Here is a 17,381-nt window from a genome sequence, read left to right on the forward strand (position 1 = left end):
TACATTTGTCTCTGAAGGGAATGCGTCCCCGATCTACTCTATGTTCACATGAATCATTCGTGATCCAGCCTCATCTACAGAAGAAGTTAGTATAATGTTTTGTAATGAATCTTTGCAAATCGCCTTTCCTTATAATGTGCTAATTAGCAAGTTTCACGATGAATGCGGCTAAAGTAAACAGTCTCCCTCAGAGCGAGAGGCGGGGGCAGCAGAGCTCATTAACATTTAAAGGAAAATGCTACAAAAACGGCTTGATCTCAAAAGAGCTGTTTTTGACAGGGTAAAAAAGCTGTTTTTTACACTACCATTGAGCAAATTTTAACCAAACTATGTTACAGACTTTTCATGAAGACCATAAAGAATCATATCAACTTGTGGAAAATGGGCATCCTCTGACCCCTTTAATAATGGCCTCTGTGTTCTGCTGGAACTTTAAAGTAGTATCAAAGATAGTTCCAAGATACTTGTACTCCTGTACCCTTTCAACTTCTTTTCCATAAAAATACACAGGTTTCACCTTTGAGGCGTTTTTTCTCAAATAAATGACCATCTCTTTCGTTTTAGTAATATTCAGTTGTAGTTCAGCTTCTTTGCACCACTCAAAGAACTCGTTGTGATCGTTACTGTCATCACATCCTGCACTTGTTAACAAAGATAGAAAAACTGTGTCATCGGCATATTTAACTACATGACAGTTATCCTTAGTGCTGCGACATTCATTTGTATAGACTCAGAGTATAAAAAGAATTGAAGACAGTAGGCACCCCTGAGGAGATCCAATTGACGTAACGAGCGTATCCGACATGACTCTTTGCTCCCTAGTGCCTACATGTCAAAAAATCTAAGATCCATAAAACTAAGACTCACATCAAATTCACATACAAGTTTCTTCGCTAAAATAATAGGATTCGAGGAAAAATCAACAAACAGCATTCTAGCAAATGTGCCTCCATTCTCTAAATGTTGATGTGTGGTATTTAAGAGGAAAAGCTTTGCATCATCCACACCTCTTTTAGTGCGATATGCAAACTGTAAATAATCTAACTTATGACCCGTAACTGTGATAAATTGTGACTTAACTTCCCTCTCTAAGGCTTTCATAGCTACAGAAGTTAATGCAATGGGCCGAAAATCGTTAAAAGAATGTGACTTCTCTAGCTTAGGAATGAGTATTATGTTAGATGTTTTCCATAAGCAAGGAACTACAGCTTGATCCAGGGATGCCGGAAACAGTGAGTGAAACACAACACTGTGCTGCTCTGCACAGTGTTTAAGTGTTCTCCCACAGATGCCGTCTGGACCAGGCGGTGTAGCTTTCAGCTGCTTCATTACATTAAAAAGATGCAAATTAGTAGGTAGAGGGGCTCCATTTTGTTTAAAATCATCAAAGAACAGCACTTGTATCATGCTTCTCAAAACGTGTAAAAAACAAATTCAGGTCGTTGACCAATAAATCACCATCAACGTCCTTATTTACCACCGTTCCTTGCTTCGGTATACTTATATCCGCCATGTTCTTTATTCCATGCCAGACTGCCCTCATATCACCTTGAACAAAGTTATTTTCTATTTTGTTTTTTGTAATTTAGTTTAGCACATCTGATTGTTCTTTTAACCTCCTTGATCATTCTTTTCTGATGTCAAAAATTGGTCTAGGACAGCAAAATATCATCTAACCCACTAGATGGCATTTACACCCAAAATAGTAAATTCATTCTTCCTCAGAAAGCGTCTTTTTAAATTGTTATGGTTGACACAAAGTTCTGTTGTAGTTTGTGAAATATTATAACGATTATTTAATTTGGGAATAAACCGAAAAATATAACACTGAGAGAGAAAATGAAAGCAGAGACTTATTATTACTGTAATAAATCAAAGATGTTATTCTCCAAGCTTTGAGGGAAGGCGATTGTGACGTATGTGGCTGTGCTTTCTTCTGATTGGCTGACAGTTCTGTTGGGCATGTCCATTATAAAAAGTAAATTTACCAAATGTTACCAGATTGTTTTCACAGTCCACTCTCAAACTGTTAGTATGCTAATCTTCTCCATAATTTAGGATAAGTGATCTTTAAATATTTTTAATGTTTTTGTATTCGTTTTTTTACTTGAACACCATAAACATCTTCTCTGCGAACACATTTGTGTATTGAGTCAGAATGTCCCATAGCTGTCGTCTGCTTTGTGGTTTTTTAATGAGCTGCATCGGCTGGACTGGTATTATAATAGCGACCTCAACAAACGACTGGGTGGTGACCTGTAAATACGGCATGCACACCTGCAGGAAGATGGATGAGCTGGAGACCAAGGGCTTGTGGACAGAGTGTGTCATCTCTACTGCTCTCTATCACTGCCTCTCACTCAACCAGATCCTCGATATACCAGGTGAGAAAGAGTTCAACAGATGTTCATATTTATTAAAATCATTATTTTGTTTGCATGCATTATTATTTTCTTCCGATTTATGGATTTTAAACAAATCGGCATTTAGTTTAGTTGTTTTTTATTAGTCAGTAATGTCCTTTTTAACTCTAGAATATTATTTGAGTTGAAAAGTTTGCTGGAATTTTTAAAAAATTGTATATACGTGCCCTTTTTGTCATGTATATATCAGTTTTTTGTGTGCAAATTATAGGTTGTCGGGGAGGCTGAATGCATTTGTTGTTGTGTTTGTTTGAAGCTTACATCCAGACGTCTCGCGCTCTGATGGTCTCCTCCTCTCTGCTCGGTCTGCCGGCTCTGGCGCTCGTGTTGCTGGCGATGCCATGCGTCAAACTGAGCCAAGAGACTGAAGACACCAAACACAGACGCGCAGTCCTGGGAGGACTTCTTATACTGTTCATATGTGAGTTATTACTATGTTATTGATGAGAAATATATTAGGGTCAGCCTCAGGAAGAGGTGTGTCATTCACATCTCAACAATATGGACATTTCAATGGTCATTTCTTAAAGGGGTAGTTCACCCCTAAATTATAGCGCTGTCGTTTATTCACTCAAATGTTGTTCCAAAAATCTGTTCACTTTATTTGTTATAGAACGCAAAAAGAGTCAATAATGTGCTATTCGCTGTTTTCAATGAATTAAAGTTTAAAGGGGTCATATGATGCGATTTCAATTTTTCCTTTCTCTTTGGAGTGTTACAAGCTCTTGGTGCATAAAGAAGATCTGTAAAGTTGCAAAGACTAAAGTCTCAAATCCAAAGAGATATTCTTTATAAAAGTTAAGAGTCAACCACGCCTACCTAAAATGGCTCATTCTAACACGCCCCCACATGTGTACATCACGATGTGGGAAGATTTACATATCGCCACCCCAAATGTTCACGCAAAGAAAGAAGGCGTAACTTTTATTCTCGCTGTAGTATTGTTGCTGCAGCCGCCATGTCGTGGAGAATGTGTGTTTCGTTGTGAAAGCAAAACTACTTTGTTTGGTCTTCCAAAAGAGGACGATATCTGCTTCGTCATGCCTAGAGCTGATCCGTGCTGGTCGCTGAGGAAATACATCAACTTCGCGCTGTGGATCGCCGGATCGGCTTTTACAATGGACGAAGCGGAGTCCAGTCCGGGGGCGTCACATGTGGTTGCCATAAGCCCGCCGGCCGCCGCTAACTCTAGCTTCCGGCCTCCGCTCATTCAGCCCACCAGCCGTTCCTCACTCTAGGTCGCCGGCCTCTGCTCACTCTAGCCCGCCGTGTGTGACGCTGTGTGTTTCGTTGTGAAAGTGAAACTACTTTGTTTGGTCTTCCAAAAGAGGACACGACTAGAAATCAGTGGTTAAGTTGTATTTACAACACTGTTCCAGAACAATTCAACCCAAATATTCAGATGTGTGCAGCGCATTTTGTGGAGGATGAGGACTGTTTCCTGTGATAGTAGCCTACAATGCCGGTGTCTGTTTCTAAAGTGGGGCAGTTCCAACTTTGCAAGGACAGTCTGGCTTCGGCCAATCACAACGCACTGGATAGCTGGCCAAGCAGTGTACACCTCGCTTTTCAGACCGATGAGCTTTGTAAAAATCGACGCGTTTCAGAAAGGCGGGGCATAGAGGAGAAACAATAATGTACAGTATGTGGAAAATAATGTGTTTTTTTAACCTTAAACCGCATAAACACATTTCATTACACCAAATACACCAAATAATGTTCTTTTTAGCAACGTCATATGACCCCTTTAAATAATATAAAATTGTAAAAAAATTAGTTTTGTGCATTATATTCTAAGTCTTCTGAAGTCATATAGAATAACCTTTTTGACGAATTGAGGAAAAAGTTGATATATAGTCAGTGTGTAAACCTGAGGGACATTTATGATTTGGATCAGTCAATTCATTGAAAAGATCTACCTCACAAGAACAACTTGTATCACTACTTCACACATGAACTCTCATGTAAGCGCCAAGAAGAATTATGTTCAATAAATGTGTCATTTAAATTTTTACATGAACTGTCCTTTAAACTTTTTACTCAATTCTAAATTTGTGGATTTTACAGTTTAAAGTAGCACTTAACACTATTATAAATAAAGTTTCTTTATTTTCTTCTATGGTTTCATGAAGAACCTTCAATATCCATGGAACATTTCCATAAGTTTTTATTATGGTAAAACATGCTTCAGATTGAACATCAGAATGAATGTTCTGCACACTAAGAAGAAATTGTTCTTTGAAGAATTGTTCACTGAAAGGTTCTTTGGGGAACCAAAAATGGTTCTATATGGCATCGAGGCAAAAACCTCTTTTGGAACCTTTTTTTTTTTAAGTGTTAAGTGCTACACTTAATCAACCCCATCATAGCAAACTTGGTATTTACCAAAACCCATTTAACCAATAACACCTGAGCACCATTTCTAGAACAGCCATGGTACCATTTCCTGCAAAGAACCCATTGATATATTACTCATGAACCTAAAATAAAAATGTGTTAAATTGTTGGAAATGTTGCGGTTCCAAGCAAAATGCTAGATGTTGTCCTCTGGTTGTTCATATCCTCTCTAAAGTCAAGCTTTCAACATACAGGGCTGAAAATGTCCTTGACTGAAGTAACTGTAAAACATCCAGAGATTTCCTACATCCTGTTAGAGTGGGAAGAGCCAGTCATGGTCAATTGTCCGACCCATTTTTACAGGTGGCTGGTTTAGATTTGGCTAGTTTGTTCTCTAGTGTAAACAACACAAATAAAACGTCCAGTCCTAAAGTGTGGTCACATTTACTGTTGTTCAGCAAAATGCAGTAATTTCAATGAGAATCTACGCTTTCTGGAATTTCATGTGAGGGCAAAAGCTTTCCACATGCAAATTTCAGATCAGGTTCAATTGGTCAAGTAAATTTGATACATTGACCCACAGAAACCTGCTTGATTTGAAGGTGACTTCTGTCAAGGATCGTTTCTCCATTGCAGTCAAGTCAGTTTCTATGATTCTGGTACTACATTATAGTGGCCTTCCTCTTGTTTTCAGCTCTGTGTGGGATGGTGTCGACGGTGTGGTTCCCCATCGGAGTGCTTCACGAGGACGGCCTGATGTCATTCGGATTCTCCCTGTATGCTGGCTGGGTCGGTTCAGCCCTTTGTTTTTTTGGCAGCTCGGTGATGATTTGTTGCTCAAGGGGCGACGGCCCAAGTCAAAATCCCGAAAACCGCTACTACTACTCAAAACACAGCGGAGTTACCAACTCCTATTGCCCTCCTATTAACAGCCATGCCAAGAGCGCACATGTGTGAATGTGAAGACACACTGGATAAGACCGCAGGCTCCTTACCTCAAGATTTGAACACACACCAATCAAATATGTGAAGAATTTGTTTTCTACTGCCATGGTTTGACCGCAAACATGTGAAGATTTGGCGGGGACAGAGAATTCGGTGGAAACTGTTGAACATTAAAGGCTTTGTTTGAACAGACACTGAAAAGAATTCAAAGGGAAACAGTTCTCGATTCCCTAGGCATGTTTTTTCATGGAAGTATTTACACAGTATTCATTTCGCTCCTATATTTTTTCAGTGACTTTCTTTTAACTTTTTTTTTTTACTTGTGTAAAAGTTGTGCATTTAAGCTTATTAGTTAATGCCAGCATTTAGGAAAGCATGTACACCCGGACAGACAGATAGACAGACGAACAGGAAATGGCCAGATGTCATCTGCACTGCACTCCTCACAGCTTCCTGCACACAACCTCCAAGGAAATCAGAATTTGAAATTTGAGAAAAAATATCTGTAAGAGGATAACCGGTCATTTTTCTGGTCTCATATGGTTGGTGATTGATTTATTGGGGTAATGTATTATTTAATGCGCTGTTTGGGGGTTTGAAGACAAAACTACCATCCACTGTTATGCATATTGCTTGTTCAAATCGTCATGCCATCTCATGTTACACAAATTTAATGTGTCTAAATGAAAACATGAAGTCGCAAAATATTGTTATAGCTGATGACACAAAAAAGACACCTTTTGTGTTTGTAAAATATATTAATTTTAATATTTCATTTTAAATATATTTGTAGATTCTTTCAAACATGTAACTCTTGATCTCTGTGTATATAAATGTGTTCTGAATCCGAATGATTTTACGCACAGCTGTAGGGAAGAAATGTAAATATCCTCGTGCAAACCTAAACCACAAGAGTAAGACATTTCTACAAACCAGCATAGAAAGAATTTGATATCAATGTCGCAAAATATTTAGAGAACTATTAAGCTTTCACAGGGAGCCAATCATAATATTTCCCCTTGAAATTCAGAGGAGAGCTTGAGATTTTAGATCAAACACAGCTGTGGAGATGTTGTAAGGTGAAAAGTCCACTCAATGCATCTACAGAGGGTTTCTGCTCATGTAGTGACAACTTGTATCAGTTTTTGCTTTAAAGAGTCATCCTGAGTTTTTATATGGAGAAGACAAAGGCATTGCTTTTAGGATCTACATATAATGAAAAAGTGAATTTAAAACCAACACTGTAACAGCAGCTCACATGAGAAAGAAATACTAATTCTGTTCAATATCTAAGTAAGCATATATTTGATTTAAGTAGAATAACATTAAGGGGGGGAGGGGCTATTTAAAGGCACTTATGAAGCCTCAATTAAAAAAACTGGTCTAAACATACCTCTAGATAATCGCTTATCTGTCTTAAGGTGCAAATGCATTTTAACAAGTACCTGTTCAAGAACAAATATTTTTAAGTTCACTAAGAAATACACACAAAATGTTTTAATAATTAGAGAGACATGATTTTGTCAAGTAGAATGTGTTCCCAGACTGTTCCTCTCAAACAAACACATACTAACATTAACAATTAACTACCCATTTGCTCTCATGAGATCCTAATCAAAATAAAAGTATTAATTTTTAATAATGGATTTGTTTAGTTTTTGTCTTTTGACAGAAAATATTGTTTAAATTCATATTGCCATGTCACTAATTTAATATAAATTAAATTATATGAATATAAATTAAAAAATAAATTATTTTAAAGTAAGCATGAAATGAAATTCATGTTTTATAAATGCATCTTAATGATTAAGATTTTTTTTAACCTTTTTACTCAAATTTCGTAACATGATCTTCCGTTCACTCGGATATCACTATATGTCGCTTCCGTTTCATTCTGACTTTAAACATATATTACCAACAGTATGTTTTCATTAAAATTGTCTAATTTATCGTCATAATGCACATTTTCCTTTTGTCTTCATTACTTATTACAGTATTGTGGCATTGACCTAGGAACATATTCTATTTGCCAAAATCATGGTCACCCAAATCCAACCCCCACTGCGACAGTAGTTTAGTGTATATTGCTCACTCAGGTGAATACTCTTCATTGACCAGCTCCTCAAAGCCTTTATTGGTCCTGCCTTTGCTTCTGTAATTGTGACTGTTGGATGGTCTCTGTTCATCATAGTGCTGCTGGTAGTGTTTCTGATAGCCACGCTCCTCAGCTGCCCAGCCCTGGTACTGTCCGTCCTCTTCGTCCTCCTGAGGAGGGAGGTCTTCATCGACATTGAAGCTGTCGTCCACCTCCGTGTCATACCTCTGGTAGGAGCTGGCATGAGCCGCTTCCTCTCTAGCGCTGAGTTCCAGCGAGCTGTTCCACATCCCGTAGCTAAAATAGATCAGCACACCTGTAGGATGAAGAGATGGGGTCAGTTAAGGCCCATTCACACCAAGGATGATCATTCTAATTCTATGAGAACCGGGAAGTGCACACCATGACTATAACATTAACAACATAAAGGAATATCTTTGGAATCTTTCAGAACTGCAGCGTGCAGCTAATTTAGTCATCGCTATAGTTATCATTCTTGGTGTAAATGGGCCTTTACAGATGATTGGTAATAGAGCTGCATGATTTGCTGATAAAAATTGTGATTGTGATTTCAAATGCAATATTAAAAAACTTTTTTTTGGTGCCGATAGCCTCACGGGCAGTGCACCGACATATAGCACCGCTGCGCTTCTGCCATCCCGAGTTCGAGTCCCGGCTCATGGACCTTTTCCGATCCTGCCCCCCTCTCTCTCTAACACTTCGCTTCCTGTCTACCGACTGGCCTATCAAAGTAAAGGTAATAAACACCAACATTTTTGAGGTTATGTATGGAGTATTATAGAGTATACTCTATATTTTATTTTACAGTGAAATATCACAATAGTCATATTTCTTATTTCTTATTTTGTTTGGATTATAAATTGATTTAGCAATTATAATGATAATAATAATTACTACTACTACTAAATCACAAAATATTATTTCACATTATTTCATATTTTATCTAAACAATATATTTAAAATCAAAATGTAAAAAAAGAAAAGAAAAAATAATTTTACTATTGTTATATTTCAATGTATAATAAAGTAGAAAAATACGGGAAAAATTATAATTGAGTCTTAGTTTCTTCATTTTCAAATGTTAAATTATAGAGCAGACCTTCATTTTTGTTGATGATAAGTAAATAATGAGCTGCTCACGTGTAAGAACAGTTCTGTGCTTAACATGCAACATGTATTTAATTTAATCGCAGCCTTTACAATTTAATAATCATACTAAGTTATAACAGGTTTTATTCCGATTATTCATGTAGCCCTAATGTCTAGCGTACATAAGAGAAGATCTGGCTTACCTAGTGCGCACCACACCACAAAGCGCACCCAGGTGATGCTGGAGAGTTTGAGCATGAGGTAAATGTTCACCAGCATGGCAGCGGTGGGCACAAAGGGCACACAGGGCGCCATGTAGGGCAGCTTTTTAGGGTTCTCAGGCTGCCGGAGAATAATAATAACCAAAGTAACCATGAGGACAATCACAGTCATTATAAAAGGTAATATTGCCCAGCGAGCTCCTCCTGAGACCTGATCGAAGCCATAGATGACAAGCGTCCAGAGAAAGAAGGTCAAGATGAAGAAAAGGAGGACACAGGAAGTAACAGTGCGTCCTGTTGCAGGTGTGGGCCTATCGCCCAAGTTTGGCAGGCCCAAACGCATCCGTATAGTGTAATAATGAGACCCCAAAATGCGTTTCAAGAGACTATTGGAGTCATCCACCTCAGTGCCGTTATCTCCAACGCCGTAGCCGGAACTATCCGACTGGTAACCTCCAGAGTCTGACTTTTCAATCAGAGTTTCGTTGTCTCCTTTGGAGGGGAGGTTCTTGGCCCCACAGGGGTTGTCGGCGTATTCTTCTCCACCAGGTGAGTTCATGTCCTTCTCACTAGCTGCCATCATTTCCTCCTTCCTCTTCCGCTCCTCCTCTTCCTCCTCAGTAAGGAAACTGGTGAAGCCATCTTTGTCGGGCTGATATCGCAGAAGCAGCACACATACCGACACCAGTGTGTAGGCCAGCAGTGTGCCGATGGACATCATCTCGATCAGGTCCCTCAGACTCACCAGGAGAGCCAACAGAGCAGCCAGAGAGCCTGATACAGCACAGGCCACCACAGGCGTCTCTGTGTGCGGACTCACAAAGGACAGGAACCTGGCATACACACAAACAAGCCAGAGTTATTATAGGTAACTATAGGTAAAAAAAATGTTCTTACTTGAAATAAAATCAACGTTCATTGAAATGAAATAAAATTTAGCTATTAGCTATTGCCAAGACAACATTTATCATCTTCCATTTTTATTTGGTTCACCTTGAGGTACTAAAACTAAAACTAATAAATTATATTGACAAAAATATACAATAAAATGGCTAAAACTGTAACTAAAATATATAATTGGATTTTTTCTGATAAAAATTGTGATCACAATTTAAAATGTAATTGAATCATTTAAAAACATCCATGTTTGCTGTGCTTGATTGTAGGGCTGGCCAAAATTGTGTGATTAAAAATTATTTATACAAAAAAAAAAACCTAAAAAACATAATTGTGAGTTTTCTGATAAAAATTGTGATTCCGATTTAAAATGTGATTAAAAAAAATTATGTGTTTGTAAGGCTGCACAATTTGAGCAACGATTTGTTAAAAAAATATAATACTATAATTATAACTAATAACTATAATTTGTGTATATTAAAATAAGGAAAATTACGATAACCTACAGGAAAATTATTAAAACTTACAAAAAATGTGATTTAAAACATTCTAGGTTTGCTTCTTTGTGTTTTATTTTGTGACTAAAAACTATATGAAAAAAAAAAAATGAATTTACTAAAACTTTAACTAAAAGAAAATCTAAATTTTTCAGATAAAAAAATATATAATTGTGATTTTTTAATTGCTATTGAAAACCTTGATTGCTGTGCTGCTTGTTCGTAGGGCTGGAGAATTTGGCCAAAATTTGAAGAAAGAAAGAAAGAAAGAAAGAAAGAAAGAAAGAAAGAAAGAAAGAAAGAAAGAAAGAAAGAAAGAAAGAAAGAAAAATGAGATTTAAAATTTAATTTAAAATTCCAGGTTTGCTTCACTTGTTTGCATAGGGCTGCACAATTTGGCCAAATCTTTGAGAAAGAAAGAAAGAAAGAAAGAAAGAAAGAAAGAAAAATGACCAAAACCTTTTGCATTTGTGATTTAAAATTTAATTTAAAATTCCAGGTTTGCTTCACTTGTTTGCATAGGGCTGCACAATTTGGCCAAATCTTTGTGATTAAAAACTACATATTTACAGTAAAACAACAATAACAACTAATAACAATTTGAACCAACAACAAAATTACTAAAACTTTTACTAAAATTAAACTGAAAACAGAAAATATAAAAATGAAATCTAATTCAAAATATTACCAAAACCATTTCAATGGTACTAAAAACAACACTGAAACAAACTTGGGATAAAAAGCTTGTAAAACATACATAGCATAAAAAAGATAAAAGTATATACACAAATACCTGAAAAGCAGACCATCTCCTGCCATGGCATAGATAACTCTGGGCATAGGGAACAGAGATCCCAGCAGGCTGACAGTGAGTCCTGCCACAGCGCCCACAGCTACAATATACTTCCCTGCCAGGAAGCCGTGATCGGCAAACATCTCCATAAGCGGGGCATCGCCGTCAATCAGGTTAAATGGCACCAACAGCGTCAGAATCACACTCACCTAAGACATATAAACCGGTCAAATGCTTATTATGTGGCATTTGTCACAACAATTTCAAATACATGCATGAAATGTCCTTTAGGACACAATCTCAGTCCAGAACTTATTTCAAGGTGTGGCGATGAATGGATGCCGTAGGATGATACATCCGATTCCATTGCAGAGAGTAAAATCAAATTGCTTTCAGATTAATATTTGAAAAAGAATGAGCAGAGGTCTTCAGCTCTAGGGATCAGAATAGGGCTTAAATAAATTACAGGCCAGCTCTGAAGTGCTTGAATGATTCATTGAATTGTTTGAATGTGCAATGTAGACTGAAATACTTGCATATCTTGAACACCTATTTTTTCTGCAGTGCCTCTCTTTTAATAATTCAATATTAAAATTTGGTAAACAGTTTAATGTCAGAGTTAGGTTACAAAGTATAGAATCCATGTTTATTTTATAAATATCTTTTAAGCTATCTATAAGCTGGTACATAAAATAAAAAAAAAAGCTTTCTGAACCATATGTATGATGATCCCTTTGAGAGGTGCATGCTTCTTAAAGGGATAGTTCACCCAAAAATGAAAATTCTGACATTAATTACTCACCCTCATGACGTTCCAAACCCATTACATACAAAAATGTATTATATAATTTTGCAGAAAATGCGTCTTAAAATTAAAAATTTGGTTTAAATAATTGGCTTTTTATTGTACTAAAGTTAGAGCGAATGATTAAAACACCTTGAAAATATTTATTTTGTATTACATTAGCACTGTACAGTATCTTACTTTCCACCAACTATTGGTGTTATTACCTGAAGATTTATTTAGTTATTTATTTGCACTTCAACTATGAATTGGTGAAATTATTAAATGTAAAAAATATGAATAATTGTTACAGAGAATCCTGCCTGACAACCCCCAGTGAACAAGATAAATGTGACAATACTCCACAGACAAATGCACAAATTCTAGGCAGGTTTTTTCTATGTATTTATATTTACTATTGAAAACTAGAGGCTCATTTCATTATTAATCTCAAATCTTAAGTAAGTCCTTAGAAAGCAGAATCATGACAATATCATATTTGGTAAACTTGTTAAAAATGATTATGTAATTAAACAAAATTAACTAATGTCCTTCTCAGTTCAGTATTTGGGTATGAGAGGAGTCACTGTACTCACAGAGACGTATGCTGTGAGACAGGTGACGAGAGAGACTGTTATGGCATATGGAATAGAAGTGTCAGGGCTCTTGGCCTCTTCTCCTGTGGTGGCGATAATATCAAAGCCAATGAAGGCGTAGAAACAGGTTGCAGCTCCTTGCATGACCTACAGAGCACATAAAAATCATTGATCTTTATTATAGTAGAATGCTCATTTTGCTTAATATCACATTCAATGAAGACAAAGACTAATGTATTTACATTCCTATTTAGTTAACATTCTTACCCCTGACCAGCCATAGGGCAGAAACCTCCCATCCTCCCAATTGGCTCCAGAAAGGAAAAACAGTCCGGCAAGCACCATAAAGACCCACACGACCAGATTAACAACATTCAACACATTATTGAAGCTCACAGAGTTTTTCACCCCTAAACCCACAATCACCGTCACCAGCATAGCGATCAGCAGAGCCAGCAGGTCTGGATAAGATTCCTCTCCCTTACCTGGAACATGAAGGATGGATAAAGACCACATCAACCACACAAGCGATTTGTTTAGTATCTGATTACTAGGAAAGACACTCACCCAGGCCATTCAATGTTCCAAGATGGTTGATCATGTAGCGGCTGATGGTGTGATTGGCTAAAGAGTCGAACATGCTGCTCAGTGCACTGGCTCCCGCTGCTGTGCCAATCAAATACTCCAAAATGAGATTCCAGCCAATGAAAAAGGCCACAAATTCTCCCACTGTGACATAACTGTACGTGTAGGCGGAGCCTGTTGTCTTAGGCACTCTCACACCAAACTCAGCATAGCAGACGCCTGTGTGAAAATCACTGAGATTAGCTGTTTGACAAGTTCATAATGCAGAAACACATTTAAAGTCAACGTCTGGAATTTTATGGATGTGGCCATTTATGGATGTTAATTTAGGTCTCAGCTTATCGTTTCTATGTGTTTTTATTTTCTGATTATTAGGGAAAAGCAATTAATAGTTTACCATGTTTAAAGTTTTACCGGCAATGTAAAATTATTAATAATTATGATTTAATGTAGAATTTATAATTATTATTAATAATAATATAACTTTTGTATTACTATTAAATATACTTATATTTAGATACAGTCTTATATACAGTTTTCTTTTTCGGTTTATTAGGAAAAAGTAATTGATAGTTAAACCTTACCATCTTTAAAGTTTTATTGGCAATGTAAAAGTATATATTTATAATTTATGTAGAAATTATTATTATTATTATCAATAATAATAAAAATTATAATCTGCTTATTAATTTTTCAATATAGTCTTGTTTTCATTTTCTGAAAAATTATTCACATTTATATTTTATGCAGAAAATTATTATTATTAAAAATAATAATAACATGTTTGTTAATGTTTAAAAATAACATAGTCTTATGTTTTTATTTTCTGTTTATTAGGAAAAGTATTGTGGTAATATGGTATTAATTTATATAATTAATTAATTTCTAAAATGTATTAAAAAATTATTATTTTTTTGATTGGCAACAAGGTGAAAACTTGATTGGCCCGTTTAAAATTCAATAATAAATTCACCATGCTATTATTTTTATTTTGTATTAGTATTAGTTTATGTTATTACTCTATTTCAGTTCATTCAGATTGATAGTCTGGTTCTTGGACTAACAGATCTCAGTCTTGTGGTTCTTGGTCTAGAACTGGGTCAAGTCTTGGTCTGGTTGACTTACTCTGGTTTAAAGGAGTCCTATTATGCTTTTTCACTTTTTCAACTTTAGTTAGTCTGTAATGTTGCTGTTTGAGCTCAAAGTCCACTTCAAAAGGACATATTTTATTCAAAAGAAATCACTTTTCAAAAACTACAACGAACGACTCGTTTGGACTACAATGCATATTTTCCGGGATTTGTGATATCACAAATATCGACGAATGGGATGAGACCTGGTTGAGCTGCACTAGAGAAGGCAATGAGTGTTATCACTATGTCGGAGACACGCTAGCTTTCCCAAGGCAGACGAACTTAGAGTGATTACAATCATCCGGGTTTAAAATCGCGCTCAAATTGATTTGATTTTGACGCAATATTTACACTGAAGCTCGCAGGTGGCTATGGTAAGAGGCATGACATTTCCCGACCAGGCGCCAAGTGCTGCCAATCGCAACACACACTGGCCCAGCTAACCAATCACAGCACATTTCATATTTCAGAAGGCGGGCCTTCATTTGATACAGGAACTATTCGAGCCGTTCATGCCAGACTGGGGAGAGAGGTATTGTAATAATGTAAAATATGTGAAAAATAATGTGTTTTTCGAACAACCTATATGAGAGCCTGTTCTGGTACACCCCCAAAACAAAATCAAGACTTTGTAAAAGAGCATAATAGGACCCCTTTAAAATTTTTTGTCAAATCACAACTGCTAAAGGTAAGCTAAGAGACCCCATAAGGTATATATTATTGCTGTGGTTTTGTGAACTTTAGACTTAAATTTTAATAATTTGATCTAAATAAAGCATAGAAAACAAAGCACAGCTGGCCATGATTACAGACAGGAGGGGTTATCTCACTCTCACAGCCTTCAGGACACATGGAAAAAAATTAAATAAAATAAACTATATATATATATTTATATATATATATACAGTATACATAAAACATGCAATTGTCAAGATAACTGGACAGATGAGAGGCCTGTTTATGTTAGAGCACCAGCAGTGATTTTTGATGCCCTAAATTCAAATGCAAACTGTTAATAAACTATCAAAAGTCATAAATTCTCGCCTGACAGAATGGATGCCACAGCTGCAATGATGAAGGACAAGATCACTCCAGGTCCTGCCATTTCCTTAGCCACAAGCCCGGCGACCACATACATGCCAGTGCCCACACAGCTGCCCACCCCAAGTGACACCAGATCCACCGTAGTGAGCACACGGGCGAGCCTGGTGCCATGCAGGTCATCTGAGCTCTCCTGCATGGAGTCCACAGGTTTAGTGCGCAGGATTCGCGAGTGGAGTCCATACCAGGACGACTCCCACTCAATTCTCCTGGGGTCCAGTTTAGCAAAGACAGCGCTCATCCTCCAGCACAGGAAGACTCGGATAAAAGAAGGGTGAGGTTTGTCCTCAGTGTCTCGTTCCAGGTGTTTCCTCTAAACTTGTCTTGTATGAGTGTCTCCTGCTTTATTCTTTGCTCCCTCCTCTCTCTCTCTCTCTCTCTCTCTCTCTCTCTCTCAAACACACACACACACACACACACACAAACGCCGTCTCAGAGAGGATCCATGAGCTGATCAATCATCATAGTGCTCTATACTGAATCCGCAATGACATCCTACAAAAAGAGGAAAGCATGTAAATCGCATATCATCCACAGATAATGAAACATAATCAACTCAGACAAAACATCAGGCTGGGTTTAATACTGCAGAGCAACATGTTACAATAGTCGAACAATAGAAAGTGTTCCTTCATTCGCTTAGGTGAAATGTTGCTATGGTGGCACGTCTCATTAAACTTGCAGATTAGCATATGAAGAGCATCAGATATCCAGTGGACATTGATATACTAATAGAGAGAACAATGTGAATAAAACGTCATATTTCAACCTGAAGAAACAGTACTGAGGTCTGTAAACAGAACCAAATTGTAAACAGTAAACAGAACCAAAATATAAGATTGAGAGTTTACTGTTATTGGAACAGACAAACTGTGCGAACAATAATTAAAAATGTATACTATATAGCCTACATATAGTCTTACTAAAGAAACAGAATATGTATCATATTACTAGATTAGTAGATACAACTAGATTAACAGTCTTGCTAAAACAGTATAATTATTGTATTATTACATATTATATGTTTAAATCAAATGGTAATATTTAAGATGAGCCTCAAACATCAAACTGTTTTGAAAATTTCTGTCAGAATTGAAAATTCCTGAATATTTTGCATATTTTATACATTGATTACTAAAACAAAACAATATTATTATTGTATGTATTATATATGTGAAAAACATTTTTATATTACATTAATGACATCCTCCTGCTTTGTACATTTATGCCATAACATATTTTAGCATAAAATATATATTCACTATCGAAATTATGATATTTGAATGCATTTTAAGATCAGTTGTATTTTAGTATCACTGAGACACTATTATAGTTTTTTGTTATAAAAAAAATTTATTTTCTGCCTCCATGTTAATTTAGTTTAAAGTTTTAGTAATTTTGTGATGCGTTTTTGCCATTTTTATTGGATTCTGTTCTTTTAAAATTTGCCAATATAGTTTTTATTCGTTTTTATTTCAGTTTTAGTTTTGGTTATTGTAGTAATTCAAGTTAATCTGAAAGAAAATGAGAAATGTTGCCTTGGAAACTAGCTAAAATAAAATAAGTTTAAGGTTCTTTATATTTAATTTTATTTCAGTTAACGTTTATCGTAAGTTTTATTTATTTTTTCTATTTCAATTTATTGTTTTAGCTTTTGTTTACCCTGTTTAAGTCCATTAATTTCCACAAGTTTTCCAGGCATGAAAACTAGAGTTGTTCCTTAAATTTACAGGTTTTTCATAATTGTGGGAATCCTGATCCATAACCTTTTACATTTAAAGGGGTCATAGGATGCCCATTTTCCACAAGTTGATATGATTCTTTAGGGTCTTAATGAAAAGTCTGTAACATAGTTTGGTTAAAA

At 36.3% G+C, this 17,381-nt stretch overlaps 2 protein-coding genes across 2 annotated transcripts; one reads left to right on the plus strand and one right to left on the minus strand.

The window, feature by feature from the left end:
- Positions 1 to 1,225: 1,225 nt before the first annotated feature.
- On the plus strand, positions 1,226 to 6,781 carry LOC107586808 (claudin-11-like). Its single transcript, XM_016274343.1, has 3 exons — positions 1,226 to 2,384; positions 2,680 to 2,844; positions 5,455 to 6,781. The coding sequence occupies exons 1-3, from the start codon at positions 2,159 to 2,161 to the stop codon at positions 5,715 to 5,717; spliced, it is 654 nt and encodes a 217-aa protein (XP_016129829.1). The 5' UTR covers positions 1,226 to 2,158; the 3' UTR covers positions 5,718 to 6,781.
- Positions 6,782 to 7,559: 778 nt separating this feature from the next.
- Positions 7,560 to 15,758, minus strand: LOC107586809 (probable cationic amino acid transporter). The gene is made up of 7 exons (XM_016274344.1): positions 15,461 to 15,758; positions 13,266 to 13,502; positions 12,966 to 13,183; positions 12,699 to 12,845; positions 11,319 to 11,527; positions 9,114 to 9,964; positions 7,560 to 8,116 (listed from the first exon to the last, which is right to left on the minus strand). The coding sequence occupies exons 1-7, from the start codon at positions 15,756 to 15,758 to the stop codon at positions 7,794 to 7,796; spliced, it is 2,283 nt and encodes a 760-aa protein (XP_016129830.1). The 3' UTR covers positions 7,560 to 7,793.
- Positions 15,759 to 17,381: the final 1,623 nt, after the last annotated feature.

The sequence above is a fragment of the Sinocyclocheilus grahami genome, unplaced genomic scaffold (genome assembly GCF_001515645.1).
Source record: "Sinocyclocheilus grahami isolate Dianchi unplaced genomic scaffold, SAMN03320097.WGS_v1.1 scaffold85.1, whole genome shotgun sequence".
NCBI lineage: Eukaryota > Metazoa > Chordata > Actinopteri > Cypriniformes > Cyprinidae > Sinocyclocheilus > Sinocyclocheilus grahami.